The sequence below is a fragment of the Scaptodrosophila lebanonensis genome, unplaced genomic scaffold (genome assembly GCF_003285725.1).
Source record: "Scaptodrosophila lebanonensis strain 11010-0011.00,11010-0021.00 unplaced genomic scaffold, SlebRS2 tig00000098-arrow-pilon, whole genome shotgun sequence".
Classification (NCBI taxonomy): domain Eukaryota; kingdom Metazoa; phylum Arthropoda; class Insecta; order Diptera; family Drosophilidae; genus Scaptodrosophila; species Scaptodrosophila lebanonensis.
Window position 1 is genome coordinate 609,416 of NW_022060568.1, and position 21,019 is coordinate 630,434.

The 21,019-nt window shown below is 40.6% G+C and overlaps 4 protein-coding genes across 4 annotated transcripts; 1 reads left to right on the forward strand and 3 right to left on the reverse strand.

Moving 5' to 3' along the window:
- Positions 1-4,425: 4,425 nt before the first annotated feature.
- LOC115627937 (ETV5-related protein Ets96B) lies at positions 4,426-7,157 on the reverse strand. The gene is made up of 2 exons (XM_030523829.1): positions 7,122-7,157; positions 4,426-5,340 (listed from the first exon to the last, which is right to left on the reverse strand). The coding sequence occupies exons 1-2, from the start codon at positions 7,155-7,157 to the stop codon at positions 4,426-4,428; spliced, it is 951 nt and encodes a 316-aa protein (XP_030379689.1).
- Positions 7,158-9,044: 1,887 nt separating this feature from the next.
- Positions 9,045-9,738, reverse strand: LOC115627945. The gene has a single exon (XM_030523838.1). The coding sequence runs from the start codon at positions 9,684-9,686 to the stop codon at positions 9,117-9,119; it is 570 nt and encodes a 189-aa protein (XP_030379698.1). The 5' UTR covers positions 9,687-9,738; the 3' UTR covers positions 9,045-9,116.
- Positions 9,739-11,257: 1,519 nt separating this feature from the next.
- On the forward strand, positions 11,258-13,037 carry LOC115627908. Its single transcript, XM_030523803.1, has one exon. It carries the CDS (start codon positions 11,258-11,260, stop codon positions 12,941-12,943), a length of 1,686 nt encoding a protein of 561 aa, XP_030379663.1. The 3' UTR covers positions 12,944-13,037.
- A 2,407-nt stretch (positions 13,038-15,444) lies between these two features.
- On the reverse strand, positions 15,445-16,854 carry LOC115627788 (27 kDa hemolymph protein). The gene is made up of 2 exons (XM_030523609.1): positions 16,596-16,854; positions 15,445-16,524 (listed from the first exon to the last, which is right to left on the reverse strand). Exons 1-2 carry the CDS (start codon positions 16,759-16,761, stop codon positions 15,749-15,751), a joined length of 942 nt encoding a protein of 313 aa, XP_030379469.1. The 5' UTR covers positions 16,762-16,854; the 3' UTR covers positions 15,445-15,748.
- Positions 16,855-21,019: the final 4,165 nt, after the last annotated feature.

Genomic DNA, 21,019 nt, shown 5'->3' on the forward strand with positions numbered 1-21,019 from the left:
ATTTAGTAATCCTTAATCGTTATTTAAATCTGAATGGGGCGTGACTCTGAATACAGCTATTCCCATCATACATTTCGGGTGTCTTCAAAATTTTACTTTCAAAGCAATTTAAAAGAAATTTGTATTTGTTAAGTGAACGCAACTGTCTTGCTTATATATCTGATATACTGAGAAATTTTTGGAGAACAGCCAGAAGTAAAAGGCCAAAAAATATATATAACAAGGTGGCTACGAAATGCAACTAAAGCGAAACACTTGCTTGTTTTAATCGTTTGTTGTAATGATATTTTTACGCGAAACACATTCCACAAAATTGTTTTTAAATGGACAATAAAAAAAAAAAAAAATTATCCCTTGCGAAAAGCTTAACCTGGGATGGGGGAACAGTTAAGAAAAATAATCACAATTGCTCAGAAGACATTTTAAGGTGGAGCTATGAAGTTATTTGTAGACTGGCCATTTAAGAACATTGAAAGGGCCATTTACTATAGAGTGCTTCAAAACACTTCCAGAGACAACAATTGGTGCCATTCGTTAACCACCTTTTGTACGACAATCACTTTTCGTTGTTCCATTATAATTTATTTCTTGCACAGCATAAGATTATGGTTATTATGCGCAATTTATTCAACAGCTATCGCCCACCAATCGCTGTCGCCTCCGCTTCTGCTCTTCAAGCTGCAGCTGGAAGTGCAATCGCTTTTTGTGGGTTTCTGCATGACAATTAAGTTTTAATTGTGCAACAGGATAATACGCACCATTTTTATGGGGATCTGGGTTTCGCAACGCACTTATGGTGCTCTTCACTTGCAACTTTAAATGCACACTTTATTGCTTCGTTTTTCGGTCTTTCGGTCTTTGGGATGCTGAGTAAATACGAGTGGTATGCACAAATACTTCCTTTCGCAGCTTAGGCTCAGCACAAACAACATTCACCGGCACTTGAAGAGCGCTTAAAGCACTAAAAACAACTACAACAACTACACCGCAAGTCACAGTAAACAAAATGATGTCGAAGCGGAAAGAAAAAAAATTAAAAATTTAAAAAATAAGACCCGAACGTATGCCGATCAGCGAGCGAAACGACTGCGACAGTCCAAAGCATGGACCAGCATTTTATACCAAGTGGGCTCCATGGGGGCAGCGACGCAACGCGACGCGACGCGACGTCGACTCTGGCGCCGGCGACCTACCAAGCGTGCTCCAAAGCCGCCAAGCAGTTCTCAAAGTGAACAAAAGTGGACGATCCATTGAATGGGAATGCTCGCTGGCCAGCTAAGCTTGCTGCAGATGAGCGCCACAGTTGTTGTTATTGTTGCTGATGTTGCTGTTGATGTTGCTGTTGCCAGCTGGGGTGTCGCGTGCCTCACTGGGGCACTTGGCCAGGGTGGAGACAAAACAAAAGCAGCCCAGACTTTGTGTAATTAAGCGAAAATGAAAGTAAATGCCAACACCCTTTTCAAAAACAAGAAAGAGATCCAACCGTTTAAATCACTTCAGTGAGACAACTGCGAATTAACAGCAAATCCAATCGAGCCAAAAAGCTAATTTACGCCCTAAGTACTAACAAGTCTCGTCTCTTCTTCTCCTTTCTTCTTCTGTCTTGTTCGAATAAAATTACAGTAACAAGTGAAGTGTATTCGCAAAATTTGGGAAAGCAGACAGTCCACTATTTGCATGCCCTACAAATTCAATCATGGACTTTATTATTCTTGCTAAGCATTATGTTGGGGATAGCAGATAGGAATCTCATTAAGCAAGCGAGAATTGTGGATTTTTTTGTAGAATTCAATCTGCCTATTAGACTGGCGGGGCAGAACCAACTGGGCAATTGGAAATAGCTTCTATAAGGACTGCAGGGTATACTTAAACGGAAAAAAAACGCAACTGTTGGAAATTCAAAGTAAAATAACTCGGCACGAAACTTCTAAGCGTTCGTGCAAATATCTACATGAATATTACGAGGAACTTAATTGCTTCTGATGATGCCTTAACTTAAAAACATAAATTTATTTTCCATTAACAAATTTCATTCGCAAAGATGAACTTTTATATTAAAATACTTCATTTAAAGGTATAATTTAAATTTTATATTTAATTGTGATTTTCTTAAGTATTTGTGAATGAAATGCAATTCGTGGGTATTCTGAAACTGCGCTTTAAATACTAAATATTTCTATAGTATACTATATTAAAAATACTTGAAGGTTATTTGAAAAAATCATCTTCACAAATGTTTGAATTGAAACTAACACGTTTTGTTCTTCATAAATCAAAAAACAAATGCTCAATATTTTGGAATATTCTAAATGATGAACATCTAGTAACGAAATACTAATATATTAATCGATTACACTTACGGTAGCGGATAAAAAGAAGAAGAAGAAGAACTGGAGAATAAATGCTGAATTAGAAAGGCCTGACTAAGCGATAAATGAACTACTTCTGTGCCAATTTCACGACATTTTAATGAAGAAACAATGCATAATGCATGTCTTATTTTTAGTTTGGGAATCTTTTTTAGAATACTTTTTTGTTATACTTGTACTTACGATAATCGAATTATATTACAAACTTATTTCTTTGGCAGCTTTAACTTCAACATTCTCTAAACAATTTAAGATCCAGCATTTGCAACAATTTTACTTTCTTGGTCGCAGAAGCAGATTTGTCAATTTTATCTTACTATATGATTAGGAGCTACCAACTATTCTAAAGAATTATTCAAACCATTGAATAAACGACTTACAGATTGTTCATTTATTTATTCGTCATTTAAAAACAGGTCCACTTTGGCAATTATATATAATTGGTAAAAAAAACAGTTAATTTTCTGAAATATAAGACTAGTATTCAAAAGAAGAAACTCTTGACAAAAATAAAATATAACATCATTCAAAAGGTTTTATCATTATTAAAGTCTAATATTTATAAAAAATATGGGATACAGAGACATAAAGATACTTAGTTTTCAAAAAATGATTTATTATTTAGCAGATAGTAAAATTAGTAGTACTTTTCTTGAATTTGTGAAATAATTAGTCAGTTTTGATTTAAAAGCTATTAACTATTACTGCTAAAATATTCTTGTACAGGATTTGAAAATTCTGGGCAATGCTCAGTTATCCCGCTTCCTTTAGATGTATATTTAAGTGCACCTGCCTTACGGTGACCAGCAAGATCATCTTTGTAGAGCTCCCATGCATTGAAATTAATTGAAAACGTTTTGAACGCGCATCGATAACCTCTCACTTCCGCCCCAAAAAGCATAAATACGAGCAACATGCCGACCAACCTACAAACAAATCAAACGAGAGGTAAAAAAAAGTGGACCGATATGTGCGCCGCACTTAGGCCAATTGCGGCTAATCGTCTGCCCGCCACAAACATCCAAACTGTTTCGACAGCATTACAAGGGACTTACTGGCAGCTATCCCAGGGCCTGCGTCTGCATCTGGGACTGCGGCATCACTTGCTCAAAAGAGCGCCGCAGGGCGTCGCGACTCGCGAGGCAGTGACCACATGTCGTCGTCATCGCCATCGCCATCGTCATCGTGTATGCCGGCAACGTTAAAAGGTTGAAAGTAAATTGTGGCAAGAAATGTGTAGTCGATGGGGAGATGTGGCGATGTGGCGATGTGGCTGTGGATATTAATGCCGTTGCCAATGGATGTAATGCCGATCAATTTTTCGTATTTGCTCTACTTAATGTGGCGTGCGTTGCGGCCAAAGTGAAATGAGCTTTGGCTCTGCTCGTGATTGAGTAATAACGAATACCGAATAACGAAAGCGTCCAGTGTCTAATATATTTGTCAAAATGTGACAATTAGACTGATGAATGGAGCGAGCAAGCTCCAACTTCAAGGTTGAGCCTCCGCTTCAATGTGTAATCTTTTTTTTTTTTTTTTTTGTTTCATTTCGTTTCTGTTTTTCGTTTCTGGTCTGCTCTGGGCTGGGCATACAATTTTCACTTTCACACAAAGTGCTGTCGGAGTGTCTCAGACAATGGAAATGCATTCTGCGTACGAACGACCTTGTTGACAGTCTATCTATCTGTCTGTCTGCTTGGTCCCCTGTTTTTGTTGAAGCAATTAGCGTCAAGTTTTGTTATGTGGAGGCCATAACAGTTGCATTGCGAATTTCTTTCCATAGGCATACGGGTATACCAAAAAATAAGTATGTGTTTCGTGTGTGTGTGTTAAATAATATGTGGCATGGATTTATTAAAGTGACAAAAACAACAATAGAAATAAACAAACATGGTTACGAGTACAACAACATACAGAGCTTAACAAATAGGCCTGCAAAAACGGAAGACTTAGGCAACGAACTTGACTTATTTGCATGGCTTTGGTTTGCTGCGCTGCTATCTGTACGCCTCTCTCTCTCTCTCTCCATCTCTCTCTCTCTCTCACTGTTCGGTTCTCACGACCTGCTCCTCAAATACACCTGTGGCTGTGGATGCGAGGCCGCGATCGTCGAATCATGATGTCCCGCTATTGGCAAATACTCGTTCAGATTGAGGGTGAAGGTCGCTGGATAGTGTTTGTCCTTGGTCTCCCGATTAATGCGGTAGCTGCTTCGATAGGCGGGCGCCATAGCAGCGGCATAGCCGTGCAGACCCCCAGCCGTGGCATAGTGTAAGCCCGTAACCCCAGTATTGGCCGGCAGAGCCGTCAGCATCGCGGACGGACGGCTTGCAAAGTCCGTGGAGCTAGCCACGTTCGGGTTAAGTGCCGGCGTCTGAGTATGCGCGGACAGATAGGGACTGATGGGCACGATGATGGGGCGTGTGGGAATCAGCTGCAGATACTGGATAGTGCCACTGCCATCATGCAAGGGCTGCGAGGGCAGATACTGCATCAGCATCGGAGTGCTGGGCAGGTTGGCGGCATTCGCAGCTGCCGCTGCTAGCGAGCTGCTCTGCATGGGCGTGAAGTTTGTCTCCATTTCTGGTAACTTGTAGGAGGGCTTGAAGCCGGGCTCCTGGGGTGTTGGCTGCACCTGGGCCTGAGCCGATGCCAGGCTCTCGTAGTTGGTCGCATAGACGCTGAGCGAGTTCAGATGAGCGTCCTGTGCCTGCGCAGTTTGCTTCGCCTGCTGCAATTGTTGTTGTTGCAGTTGTTGTTGTAGTTGCTGCTGCTGTTGTTGCTGCTGCTGTTGCTGTTGCAAACTATTGGGCGATTGTGCGGCTTTGTTGGCGATCTCGGGACTAGACACGGGCGTGGCGTGCGCTACGGCGCCGAGCAGCGACAGTAAAAGTAGCTCCGCAAGCAGTTGTTGCAACAACCGTTGCTGCCGATGGTGGGTCTTCGCTCCAAGACGGCTTACGGACAGCATCTGTGGACGAAGCAGAGTGTTGCAGATGCAGGCGACAGGTTATTGATGTTTATTTGGCATTGCAATTGATATAAATGAATGGGTGCTAGTTTAAAATTCGTGTTTAGTAATGGCAGCGGTAGGAGGAGGGTCTGTCCGAATGGACGCCGAAATTAAAGCAAAGCTGCTTCCTATGGCGAAATATTTAGAGTAACAAAAGTAAACGATGAGGCCGCATCGTTTTAAAGTATATCTTTAGAGGTTGCTTAGAGAAGCAGAAGAAAAGTGGTTTCGAGGTCTTCTTAGTCATTACTTCATCAATTCACCAATTGGACGCCATCTAGCGCCCATCTATTAAACTAATCTAACCCAAGTTTGGATGGACGGAAAACTGAAAACATATTTATGATATAATACTTTATGGAAAGAAATCTGTTTTCCTTAAGAATCCTTAAATTAATCTATAGGATTAGCATAGCTTTTAAGTTGAAACCGAAAAAGACTGCCAACTGAATGGCAAAATCAGTGCAGATATGAAATAGTCATTGAAATTCTAATAAATAAAAGCTGCTTCAAGCATCTAAGTTGGAGAAAAGCTTAGAAGATTATGAACTAAATAGGATCTACATTTTGTTTATTCTGGTTTGAACGCTGCGACATAAATATTATAATGTATATTGAAACTAAAACGTAAGTCGAAAATATCTGATGAAGCTCTTGATTAGAGAATCACAAAGCAGTGCTCACAAATAATGTTAATAATATCTGGAATGTGTTGTACTCTAGCATCAAATAATAGACGTGCATAGGTCGGACATTGGAGGAAATTCCGTAATTTTAATCACTACAAACACATTTATAAATTGAACGTTGCAGGAATTTCCAAAAAAAAGAGATCTGCGAAATAATCATAAATTCTCCATTTTATGTTCATTTAATGGTTTCAAATTGGAAATTGAAATGTCGATCTATTAATTTTTTGCAAACATCTCTCCCTCCTGCGTCAGACACGGCACAGTCGAGTTACCATCTAATACATGTAAGTGTTATTTAAATAATGGCAGCTGACAGTTGGAGTTCACTTTCACTTCTTGGGTTTTGATTTCTGTGTAAACTTTAACTTTTTGTTTGCATTTTAAGCATTTGAGGCGTCAAAGTAAATGCAAATTTTTGGGGCAAAAACAATAACAGAAGACAGGAAAAAAAATGTAAACAAAATAATAAAGATGTACAACACCTTTGCAAACGTTTGCTTATTGCTTATTGTTGGTGATGGTGATGTTGTTGCTGTTGCAAATATTGTTGTGATCGCTGCTGGTGTTGCTGGTCGATTTTTTACTTGTATATTTGCTTATAAAGACTGTGAGCGCCCGTTGCGCTTTATTTTGAAATTCACTTGCACTTTTGCGCTTGACAAGCGACGCGGTGTGATTAACGCCACAAACATTTGCAGAGTGGCTTTTATACAAGATGGCCAACCAGGCAGTTAGCCAGGCGGCTAAACAGCTAAACAGCTAGGCGGGCAGGTGGGGAGGCAGACAGGCAGACAGGCAGGCAGCTGGCAATTTTCCTCAATTGCCATTAAAAGTAAAATGCAGAAAATGTACAAAATAAAGAGCAAGAAAATGCTTTGCAACAAATGCAACAAAAAAGCCAAACCGCTTTGCGTGTCGTCGGCGTTGGCGTGGAAACCAAAACAATTTAGCCAATTCTTTAGCAAGTAATATGTACACATTTGTTACACACACACACATACACACACACACACACACACACACACACACAGAGAGAGAGACACGTACACAACCAATGTGTTGCATGTGCACTGTTTTGGCCATGTTTCAAGTTCAAGTTTAAAACGAACTCCTTTTTTGCAATGCATTTCTTGTTGCTGCTCATGTTGTTGTTTGTTTGCTTTTATTTTCGTTTGGTTCCGTCTTCCGAGCGCGCCGAGGGGCGGTCTATAATTAGCCGCCACAGCCTCACAGTTTTCCGCATTGTCGTTGGTACGGACGGCGAGCGAACGGGTTTCAGGCTAACGCTTTGCAAAATGTTTTTCCAGCTCGCATTTAATTGTAATCATCGGCGATTGGTACAATGGCAGCAATTCGAATAAAATTGAGACCTTCACAGTTCCCAGTCGCATACAATTATCTCTTGAAAGTCAAGATCCGAATCGAGTTCGGAAAATCTCGTTCCCTGTGCTCCTAGTCCCAGTCAAAATCGGAAATTATAACATCTTCGAGCCTGCCCACCTGAGTTCTAGACTTTCCAGTCCGCTTGAGGGACTAGAAGTTCGGTTAAATTAATCTATGTTGTATTTTCTGCAAGTGATTTAGTTTTAAGATATAGATGCACACCACTGATTCCTAATTGATGTCAATTAATCTGAAATATATATATATCCACATCACTTTCAGAAATAACAGAACAATTTGGATAACCAATGTTCTATAGGGATCGCGAAACGAACTTGGTTGTAAATGGAAGTGTTCTCATTTATTTATATTTATGTTAAAAAAGAAAACTAGCAGCTTCAAAGTACACAGCTCCATAATGAAATAAATAAACAAATATAAGTGCCTTATGTACGGAAGCTATAGTCAGAAACAGGGTTAGTTATATTAAGGAGATACTATTGCTACATCACGAACTATCGCCGATTAAAGTAAGTATTTTTTGGTATAGATTCCGGCTGCTATGACTTGGTCTATTAATATTATCATAACGCCCTTTTTGGAACTTTATGCTTCAAATTAAGATGGAAAGAGTGAAAGAGAAAATAATATATTGCTTATGTTGTTTTTGGAAACCCTAATTGGCTTGATTTAAAGGGAGGTGTACGGACAAGATCTACACCATACGATTTTTTTCAAGGAGTCTAGAGAGTCCAACACCATAGAGCTTAAAAAAGTTCTTCCATATATCTGTGGAACCATAAAAAGAGCCATTTACAACAGTCCCAAGGATAAGGGAGTTCTGGAATGTTGCAGTGATGCAGGCTTTACGGGCTATTTAAAGGCGGGCAGATCAGACTCAGGATTTATTTTAAAACGTGCTGGAAATATGTGTGTTTACTTGGATAAGTCATCGCCAAGCAACGGTAGCTACTTAATAAGAAGCAGATGTTTTAATGATAGTTTCAGATGGTCCCACACCACCGTTCATTAGCCATGATTATAGTTTAATATTGAATAGAAATTTAATTGCTCAAATATTTCCCGATCTAGGAGCAGTTCTAGGAGTATTCAGAAAAGTCGCCTCAAGCAATAATTGGTAATTAATAATTAAGAGATTATTGAGAGACAAGAATGCTTAAGGTGTAAACATATAACTTAGGGAGGGGCAGCTGCCCTATGCTTCGCTACTCCCATGTGTATATCTCTAAGCGAACGAATTATAATTGAATAGTGATGCCAAAGGGTGCAAGGTACTAGTAAATGGATAAAATTTGAGACTATTAGCGGCTATTATTAAAAACTCCAGCTGTATAGAATGTAATCGTAAGCTGTAACGGCATTGGTGAGAACTCTATGTATACTATATAGATTATATTCCGATATAAGTGGTCATATTTGATCGATCATTAAGTGCTGTGATCAAAGAATGCGGACTAAATTCAAATTGTCTCTCAGCATGCGAGTCTCAGTTGTGTTTTGATTTACTGAGCCAGATCGATCCCACTAACTGCCCACAAGTGTTTGTGCAATTGATAGACACATCGATGAGTTAATTAATAAATTTTTATTTCCTTTCAGCTACTTGAATTTTAGATTTTCAGTTTCCAGAAGTCCACCTCATTCCGCGAAGCTTATGGCACTTGCATCGTTTTGCTCAACACGTGGCATGCCGCCCTCAACCGGTCCAAATACCAGATATGTCAGATTTCGCTGGAAGGAGCGCGAGATTCGCTCCCGCCATTCGTCGTAGGTGACGCGCATTTTGGTGGGTAGTGCGGTGGCCCACAAGGTGAACCACAGCAGGCAGCTGGCAATGACGGTGGTCGTCGTACCCAACAGCCAGTACTCGCAGGCGGCAAAGGTCTGCTCCTCGGTGACGTAGGCCTGAAGCACGCCCACAATGGCGCAATGGCATAAGCTCTCTATGCGGCACCAGAGCTTGGTGAGCATTAAGTCCAGTGTCAGGCAGCAGATCGTCGTCTCGATGAGCAGCTCGAACAGGATGGATGAGTTGGGGCTCCATTGGGGAACGATGTGAACGGCCTGCAGGATGGCCACAATGCAGGCGACGAACAGCCAACTGCCCAGCAGAGGCGCCGGCGAGCACTTTCCGAGCAAGAAGTAGTACGAAATGCCCAAAACCGAGTGCACAGTGATGGCCATGCCGAGCGCTGAGAGTCGAGCCATGTTTTATTTTTTTTTATTTTTTTGGGAGGACCGCCGGGTCTGTTTGTTTGTGTGTTGTTGTTATTGAAAATAATATTAATTGAGAAATGTTTCGTATTGTGTGTAGTGTCTGATATGTTACACAAATGCCAATCTGTTCAGTTATTGTCATTATTCATGCCTTCTTCGATCGGTCCACTGCTCGAAATGCAACTCGATTGCCTGTCCGTCAATTATCCCGAACGGGATTAGCTGACAAGCCAACTTCCATAGCGATCAGAGCATACATATAGTATGTACGATCATAGTTACGATCATAGCTTTCCATCTGCACATCTGCAAACACAGCGTGTGTTCAGCGCTTTTGCTGCATACTTAAAGGCGTTCCCGTAACCACAAAAAGCACAGCTAAGCTTACATGGGATTGGTTATAATATAATGGAATGAAGTGCAAGGTACAATCAGCTCTCTTTAGGAACTATCTGGCAGGCTATAAAGTTTAAAATCCCTCAATAAGCCGCCTCGTCGACGTTAGCCATAAATGTTATCATTGGATACTATTGCGCTGCTCTTCACGGCATAAGTTATATCTGTTCTATTATTACTTTTATCATTTTGGAAACGCACAAAATTGGGATAAGGCTAGACAGTTTTATGAGCGAAGTTTATGTATACATTAATTACATTTAAATTAAGTGAAATGTATTTGTATATGGGAATGTTCAGCTGTTGCTGCTGTTAGGCAGTCGTTGTTGTTGTTATTGTATAATCAGTAATGTAAGAAGTGAGTCTGGTAATGGACACTTGACACTGCTCGCTCTCAAGTTGGTAATGAGCAACACATACTGATAAGGTATGCCCCATGCCGACCATTTCCATAAAAAATAAAAACACCAAACGTAGATAAAACGACGGTCGTTAGTTATCAGAAAACACCCAACGTTCCGACGAACAAGCACCGAACTAGGGAGTGGTTACTGGTTGCTTACCCAAGACTCTATTTAAACTCTATTTATATATTTAATAACAATTTGGCTTATAATCTAAAAGCCTCAATCTACACAAACCTAGCATCTTCTTCAAACTTATTGGAAACCACCCGGCTCAGCAGCTTGAATGGGTAATTGCTTACCCAATATAACTAACCAGTAGCTACTAGTAACTAATTTTATCGCATCGTGGAGCTTATCATATTTGGGTGATTTTTTTCATAATTTTTCAATTAATTTTATGTATCTGATTGGGTTGAAATTTCTTATAATTTCTCTTTACTATTATGGGTTAAACCGCATCCCCTCGTTTGTAGAAGTATCCAGACTGGGCTTTTATTAATATAAAAAAAAAAAAGAGAGAAGCCACTTAGAGAGGAGCAAGTGCAGGTCAGAAATATCCTGTAGTCAAAAAAATCCAACATCCCTGTGATTTATGCTTCAATTAATGCGCGATAAGCAGACGCACCCAGAATGAAAAGCGGAGGAACAAAATCACTTCTCGTCTCCACCTTCAGAGCTTTGGGGTAACGGTGCGATTACGTGAGAAGGTGGCCGATCAAATTAATTTGGCACGCAGAGTGCTCAGTACGACGCCGAAACATGTCGATGCGAGGTGGCTTTGTCCGACTGACGTTGTTGGTGCTTGGAGCGTTGTTTGTTGTGCTGCTCGTGCTGGGGACAGTGCAACGGGATGGACAGTCCTTGCAGACGCAACTGACTGACGTCTCGCATGCCACAAGGACAAGGTTGCGGCAACCCCCGCATACAACGACGCCACCGCAAGAGCCTATGGATAAGGAGCTGGTGCAACAGCTGGAGCAGGAGCTGCCCGAGGTGGACTATTCCTTTTGGTATCTACAGGCCAAGCCAAATCACTTAAGGCTGAACGGCACCTGTGCACGCTATCCCGATCCGCTGGAGCTGCAGCTCCACAACATATACTGGCAGACCTTTCTCAATGCCAATGTCACCTTTCGGCTCTTCGCCGCCTACCTCGACAATCGGGTGGCGGTCAAAGAAGCTGTGGTCCGTGTGCTGGGCACGGCGGATCAAATCGGCGATGCTTTTCCGCGTACCTATTGCCAACTCTGGTACGATAATAATCGTCGCCCAACGATTGTCGAGGTGAGTGAGTTTGTGAGCGTGTGGCACTACAGCTGGGACCATACACCACACCTTAACTATCCGCATCTGATAAGCTGCCCGCTGCCCGAGAAAACGGCTGCCATACCTCGAACGGTGTCATTGGTTAGGCAACCCTGCGATCAGGCCGTGAACTCCCTGCGAGTGCATTACGAGCAGCCAGCGAGTACAACGGCCACTCCTCCCCCTTCTGGCGACAAGCTCAGATTTGGGGTCTGCGTCAAGGGCTTCGACTTTCCCTACATCGATCTATCCGAGCGTCTCATCGAGTGGTTCGAGTTGCAACGCCTGTTCGGCGCCTCACGCATCTACGCCTACATGTACGATGTACATCCGAAGGTGCAACGCGTCCTAGACTACTACCAGCGCACGGGCTACCTCCAGCTACGCCCCATCACGATGGCCAATGGAATGCCCCGACTGCGCCACTATCAGCACATGCTGCTGCAAGAGCGGGTTAAGGTGAAGCGTCTGAACGAGCTGATACCCTACAACGACTGCTTCTATCGTAACATGTACCGTCACGATTACATACTCAACGTCGATGTGGATGAGGTGATCGTGCCACTGGGTAAGCAGCGAGACTGGCACGATGTGGTCACGGGTGCACTGAATCCGCCGAGCGCCAAATGCGCCGACGGCTATGCCGAGATGTGCTTCTTCAACGCCTACTTCACGAATGTCGTACCCGAACCGCACAATCACGAGCAACTGGAAGCCGATGATGAGCTGTACGTGCTCCAGCACACCATGCGACTGGCCAACTACTCGCTGCCGGGCCGGGCCACGAAGTGTTTTCACAACACGCGCTACTCAGTGGCGCTGCACAATCACTACACCCTCAAGTGGCTGCCACCGGTGTGTCGGACGCGGCTAATGGAAACAGAGCTGGCACATATGCAGCATTATCGGGAGCCGGACAATAATTACACGATGGACAACCTGGTCGAAGATCGCAGTGTCTGGAAATATGCCACGAAGCTACGGCAGCAAGTCGAGTATGTGTGGCTGCATATGGAAGATGCGAACGAGCAAATGGAGCTGGAAGAGCAGAAGGCTTTGCACGAACTGGTGGAGGAGGAAGCGGAGCAGGAGAAAATGGAGGAGGAAGTGGAAGAGGAGTCCCAAATCGCGCAGAGCTGAGAAAGGTCCAAAGTCCCAAAGCTATTTATTATTATTTTTTTTTATTATATAATAATATTATTATTTATACACATTTCCTAATCAGTTCCTTAAATTAACCGGTAAGTTAATGCATAACTAAGCTTAAGGTACTCGATGAATTATCATTTAAAGAATTACTTGTTACTATTTTATAAATCGCATTGTTCATCGCACCACAATACAATATATTGTCCTGCCACTATCCAATGGCCATTAGCTTGATTTCAGAGAAATAAGCTAAAAAACAAATCGACTGGTATAATCTTATCGCCTACCATTTAGTTCAAATCGCTTTTATGCTTTTGTTTACATACACGATTATAGCACTGATACCATTTTTGCTGTTCAGTTTTATTAATGAGTAATTCTCAAAAATACAAAATCGGTTAATATTCAATTCAATTGCCTATAGTCTAGAAAGGGAATACATGAATACATGTAGGTGTGATAAGAGGTTGACATGAGATGATATGAGATGATATAAGATGATATGAGATGATTTGAGATGATTTGAGATGATATGGGTGTTTTGAGCTTTGCTCTCCAAATGTTAAAATCTGATGTAACTATAACAGCATTTGTCATAAAAAAGCATAGTAGATTTCATTATGATGAGATGATGATATAATATAATGTGTTGAATCACCTAATGGGTATTTGAGTTGTGCTCTCCAAGTGCTAAAGTGTGATCTAACTGTAGCAGGCATGATAATACTTCAAAAAGTTTTTAATATTCTTCTTCATTACAAATATTATATTATAAAGTTACTAAACATGTACATGTATTAAACGCACTTAACATACCTATCTTATCTATAGTATTAGCGGTTCAAAATAAATATATTGTTTTTATCGAACTAATTGGAACTAACAGATAATTGTTAAGCAATATTAAATTATTGCCCTTCTTTCTAGATATCACGTTTATTATAAAATAGTTTGTGGTTTTGAGGTTGTTTATTTCAAATCCACTACGAAACGATATTGAATTGAACATATTTTGCCCACTTATGACGGATACGCCGCTGATACTGCATTTTCGTATACTAAAATATTTCACTGAACTTACGTTATAAGCATTTCAGATTACCAAATACTGCAAGCTCGCGCAATCAATTCTTAATCGCGCTCAAATGTCATATCAGCTAAGTAAAGGTTTCAATTGTTTCTACTTAAATATACACAGAGAGAAAATCCATGCAGATTCAAAATTTGTTTTGAAATGTTTCATGGAAATGGAAATGGGATCCCAAAAACTAAAATATTGTACCGAAATTATATCGTAACGAATAAATCTCGCACCAAATCGATTGATTGAGCGATTGAATAAATTCATAATCGCTCTCTCCCACAAACAGGAAAACAACGTTTTCACATTTCAGAAAATATGTTGCGAAATATAAGAGAAGGATTGGAGGAAAAATGAATCGTATTGTTTCTTTAGTTTTCTTTCTTGCACGCGGAACTACGCGCATGCCCCACTGTGCCGCGACAGATCGGAGCAAAAGTATGCAACACGATTGTTCAATCCATATAGTGATAGTTAAGGCTGCTTGGGTGGGTGCGATTATTGACTCTAGTTGTTAGCAGACGGCTCTTTTGATATTCGTTGAACACATCTGCGATTCCCTGTCGACATCCACAACTGTCAAGAACGGAATTATCTATGGGGCTCGACTGACTCAATGCTGAGCACGCCGCTATTTGTCGAGTCATTCATCGTCTCTGACGCATTCAATAGAGCTTTCGTCACAGCTTTCAGATAATGAGCAACTGGCCGGGCACTATCAGCCCCAAAACATACTTACATGTACTTCGTATAGGTACACATATAGTCAGAGAAATTTCTAAGAAAGTGCACGATCCAAGAGAATCGGAAGCCAATCCATTTTGCAATGCTCCAAGAATAGAAAACTCGCAATGCCTGATAGTAGATAGTAGATAGTAGGAAAGCCAGCACGTCTGTTGAATAATTTCTCTGTACATCTACGAAGTATTAGAAGCACAAATTATTTATAAATAAAACAAAAAATCATTTTATTTATTGATTGATTCAGTTGATTAATTGAGTCCAAAACTAACAGTAAATATAATATATATGTATGTATATTGATGAGCTTTAGCTTCAGAGTGTGGTTCTCATGCCCGAAAGAATAAGGGTTGATTGATTGTTTGGATTGGATGAAGCTTGGAAAATTCAATTTAAGCAATTATCAGTAATTGAAAAATACATACTATATCTTCAGAAAGTTTCCCTCAGTATCTTGCAATACTGATTGATTAATGAAGTCAATATGTTTAACCATCATATAACAGAATAAGTATCTTCAGAAGCTATAAAGTTTTTTGTGAATTTTTACTTTAATGTGTGATATAGAATATCGAAATGGAGTATCGAAAGTGGCTCTCAACTTTTAAGTGGGGCATGACGTGCTGCTAAATTTGACTGTAGCTGATAAGGCAGGGTTGGAAAAGCTCTGTTCCTGAGTTGGGTTATCTTTCTTTATTTTCGTATTCGCAGTAATAAATTGACGAGTTGTAACTACAGGTGTACAGCACAATATTCAATTTGTTCATTAGCTACAATAATAAAACAAACAAAAAAAAAACACACAGAAATGCCGCCGCTCTATGCATATCACTAAGGCAAGGGACCTTGGTCTTATCTCAAGAAAAAACAAAAAAAAAAAAAACAACTATACATACTATATATGAACGAAATACTATAAACATTTTATCGAACCTACGATAGCTGCTTCATCATTTATGACCGTTGACCACTGTCTACACTCGCAATATAATCGCGCCCAGCGCCAGGGCTACTGTGCCGAGCAGCGTGCTGGCCAGGCTTGCGGCACCACCGCCAGTGCTGTTCCCAGAGGCTGCCAGCAGGACTGGACGCTCGTTGGCGCGGGCATTTATCCAGGCCTGGCAATTGGTTTCATTCTTCACGACCCGGAACACCGACTGCACAATGTTGGCGGGCGTTATTTCCGTGCACTGCTCCAGATGGTGCACCACACAGCCCTCAAAGCTCTGCAGATCCACACAATGGGTGGGGGAGAAGAGCAATTCTGGGCGGCTGAGCAGATCGGGCACGCTGCCATCCTTGGGCAGATACTGATGGAACGATCTGTTCAGACAGTGGCTAATAGCCTCCTTGTTCGCCTCCAGGCACTCGGGACCCTGCTCGGCCACAAACAACGCCAACTGATCCCCACCACGGGTGCAGGCGAAGCCGAGCAGTGTGGCACCAATGCGCATCATCACCGTCTGCTGCTGTTGCTCCTCCTTGGTAAGGCATGGCTGTAGGAGGGCGCTGAACTCTCGCACACACGCCTCCGCCTCCGGCGCCTTCTTGCAATACTTGCTGAACACGGTGTCCAGCTCGCCAATGGGACGTGCCGCATCCATCTCAGCCTGCAGCGCCGTCAGATTGGCCAGCGATGAGAGACACACGCTCAGCTTTTCAGCACCCTTCTCGATCTCCCGATACAGTGTGGAGTTTTCGACGCCGCTCACCTTCTTGCACTTCTCCCTATAGATGCGTTTGATGTCCTCTGAAAGGTTCGTGGAGTGAGGAGTGTGGAATAAAGTTGCTTGGTTACTTGGTTATGTCATCGGCACTCACCTATACTGATGTTTGTGTTGCGATATTCCGGAGGCAGGAACTGTGACTTGAGACCATCCAACTGGCTCATGTTGACCGAACCACCGGCTGGACTTGCCTGAGTCTCCAAGAATACCGCTCCGAGTGCGGCCAACAGGCAGACGATCGAAAATGCATATTTGTTCATGGCGGCCTCTGAGTGTCTGTGTGTGTGTGTGTGTAAGTGTGCGAATCGCTGCTCTTTCTCTGATGTGCCGTTATGCCGCCCGTGACCGTCCAACGCGACTTACAAGGAGTGAATGAGCAGAGGCAACGGTCGCTTCAGTTAAACCCACGAACAGCAGCGAGCAGCTGAGCGGCAAATTTTAGCGCACAGTGGGCCATAACGTCTACTTAATCAGTTGACTAGATAAAAGCTGGTCGACTTCGTTTTAAAATTTTGAATGTTAAAATTTAACGAACTAAACATGTTTTAAAATTGCAATACGCAAGCATTTTTGCATTATTTTGCACTATTTCGATTAATTTATTTCCACCTAAATAACTATCGGGGCATATAGTTGTAAATTCTGAAATTATAGCACTGGAATGTCAAAGAATAAATAAATAAATATTTAAAAAATATTGGAAAAACTTGAATGCTGTAAAACTATTAATATATAATTGACTAAACAAATGCATACCATTTTAAACAAGAACGGTGGAAATAGCTCTCATGAACAAACCCAAAAAATTATATTTTAATTCATTAATATCAGCATAATACGGCTTTGTATTAAAAGCCATAGTAAGAAAGTTACTTGGCGATAAAAATTACTATCTAAAAGTAAGGGAAGGAAAGGGAAAGAACATTTGATTTTGATTAAAAAATAGGCAAGTTTCAGAAAGCAATTAATTTCCGAAAGCAATTAATGTTGTCCATTCGAAATGGGTATCTGTTTTTAAAAAACAAATCCATAAACAAACCATACATTAACAGATAAGGGGAAATTAATGCTAGGTTTATTAGTTTTGAAAATGCCAAACGAAGTTCTTAGAATTAAAACATCTAATTTTCAAATATCGTTTTTAGTGAATTAATTATTTTTGTAAAAAAAAATATTTATATAAATTGTTTATTTTTTAATGTATACACACACAGTCTCTTTTTAACACTTATTTTTTCTAGCAATTGGTCCCATCGTACCTCTGCCTAATCGGTGTGACATCATTAATGGTCGGCTGAGACGTAAGTATCGCATTGCAGCCTCGATGCGTGCAAAGTACAAAGATTGCAGTAGTTTCGTCGTCAAATGCCAGTCAGCGGTGGAGGTGTGAATGATGCACACCCAGGTGGCTGGCCCAAGCTGCAGCTCCACACATCGAACCACACTAGGGCATAAAACGAAAAACCGTAAGACTGCCTAAATTTCGAAGCATACGAAATTCCATTGCTCACTCTATCTTATCGCCGGTCTTTCTATACATGACAATACTTATTTATTTATATACTTGTACTCCCTGCACTATCAATATACGTGTATGTATATGTAATGTGCATACATACATACATATCTATGTACTATGTATGAGTGCGTTTAGCAACTGTTAGTGCGATAAGCCAGCCAACGAAAATAAGAACAACAAAAAGCACAAAGCTGCCGTTTGCTGCGTTTGCGGAATTTTCAATTGTTTTTCGAGTCGTCCGCCCGTCCAGTCATCAGCAGCGCAGCTCGTGTGTCCAGAGTCCGTTGTCGTTATTCCTATTGTTGTTGTTGTCTTCGCTTTGTCTTTACCAACGCCAGTACAGGTGTAATACCCATTTATATGCATATGTATGCACTTTCAAATAACTTGCTCGAAGCGCGCTCTACCAGTTCCAATAATTGCCCTTTATTGGAAAAAACAGAAGAGAGCAAGAAATCAAGGGTGCCTGAGAGAGCTGAGGACAATAAATAAAACTAGGGAGGGAGTTGAGGATTATGACACAATTTCTACATATATGTACATACATATGTATAGATATAGTACATATATAGTATATATATATAGATATAGTACATACACTTATCACTCCACACAGTTAGTTATGCAATGAAGGGGCTTAAGTGAAAAGGCTTCAATATATGCAATAAATAAACAAGATATGTTCGTACATGAATAATATGTTGACAATGGGGATTTTCAAGAAATTACCTGAAAAATATACAGCCCCCTAGATACTACACACATATGTATGTATTTAATACATATTTCTAAACTCTTGTCTTTGTATTTTCTGAGATCTTGGATTGCTTGTTATTTAATTAATATTTCAGACTCATTAAGACTCAGACTCTCATTAAGATGTTCTTTTCTTATAAGCTATCTAAGAATTAATGGTGGTGGGGCTATTTACAGGCCGCCAGGCTTGCATCTCATCTAATGATTTCTTCAATTGTAGAGATGAGAATCCGAATCTAACCCAACCAATTTCAAAATAAATCCGGATAATCTTTAAAAGTCTAATAGGGATTAAGCAAGAGAGGCTTTCATTTGCTTCAGGCGCAAGGGATGGCTGCATTTTCGAACCAATTCTTAGATGGGGTTGCAGAGACCATAGATACATATGTATGTATAATCAGCCATTTGATCAATTTAATCTTTAACTGAAGCCTGCATGAGGAAACCACGACTGTCCAATCACCAACAAGTCTAATTCATTCTACAAACTGTGCCGAGACGAAAGATGTGCTGTTTTAATATTATATTAAAATATAATTAGAAAGTCGGCTTAAAATACAATCAAGTGTTTTAGACTCCAAAATAACATACTTTTAAGCTTGGGACATTAATAAAGGCTATAAAATTGCACAAAAAAGTTAAGCTATAAAATTTCACAAATAAGTTTCAGTTTTTAGGTGATTAAGAAAAAATGTGCCTGACTTGGATTTAATTCAAACCACTAGTAATTATTTTTGAAACTCATAACGTCATTATCATTTATTTAGATTTGTGATTGATTAATAAAGTCGACTATTTGATGGGTTAACTAATAGATTAAATATAAGGGTAAAGTACAGCCCACGAAAATTTGTTGAGTGTAGAGTGGATGGACTCAATGAAAATGTTTTCAAAGCCGGCCGAGTAATGCTCACAAACAGCTCTATACGCGTACATATATAAGTAAGTATATATACTTGTAGTACATATGTATGTAAATGACCTGAGGTGTGCTGTCGTCACTAGCCTAGACGTGTGTATACAAATGTTACATTTTATTATTTCTTTTTACATGAAAATACCCAATTTTAAATGCAGGCTTAATTAGAGCTTCTCTCTACAGTCCCAACCCAATGCCTCCCCACAGCTCTGTTCCGCTTCAGTTGCACTCAGCGTAGCTTCAACTTTGTCCCACTTACCCCACCTGCCCCACTTACCCTGCCGAGACCGAGGAGCGGGCAAGTCGACCGGACATTACACTGACCGAGTGGGTAGTGAGTGAGAAAATGAAAATAGAAACAGAAAAGAAAAGAAAACAGCAACAATTTAAGTGCGTGTCCAAAGTTCAGTCGGCGACTACGTAATACTCGTAATTTCAATGCCGGCGATAGGCAACAAGCTTTTATCACCATATGAATTAAAATATATACGTACATATATATTTATACAAGTACACACTGTACATACACATACATACATACATATGTGTGCTGTGTAAGCCGGAAAGTGGAAAGAAAGAAAGAAAGACCCGCGACCATTTAACGGCGGCTACATTAAACGCGAAACGCAAGCCGAACAGTTCCTAATCGCATAATCTGCGGGCAAACATGGTTTACAAGCTTATCGGGCCAAACAATTTGCCCAGTAGCTACCGTTTAGTAAGTTGATGGCGTCATACGCTCTAGATGAGCTTTGGCTGGCGTGCGCAGTTGATGGACAGATCTTCCGCTCTCTGCCACCGGGTTGGAGTGAGGCGGCAGTTTTCAACTTGTTGATCGGCAAATGGGCCATCATCAACTTGGACGCCGAGATATTATTGTGCTTTTAGTTGATGAGACACACACGACGATGACCGACGCGTCGCACAGTGGCTTGCATTAGAAAAATATAGCCCTAAAATATTTGACATTTTCACTAGCGAAAATAATTGTGATCAGCTTTCTGGTCTTTTCTGATCATGTAAATGATGACAATTGCGATAAAACGAACAATTGTGATAAAACGAATTGAAACCATTTTTATAGAATGTGTGTGTGTTTTTTTTTTTAGATAGAGATTAGAATTTGAATAAATTAAAGATAATGTGAATTTTTTTTTTTCAATTTTTCACATTATCTTTAATTTATTCAAATTCTAATCTTGAAATTTCCGAAACCTATACTCCCACACTCCAGTGTAGATGCTGCGATATGAAGAACTTTCGCACAAGGAATCTCTTAAAGTATGGAATACAGTGCTTAGCGAATTTACTAAGTGTGAAGGAA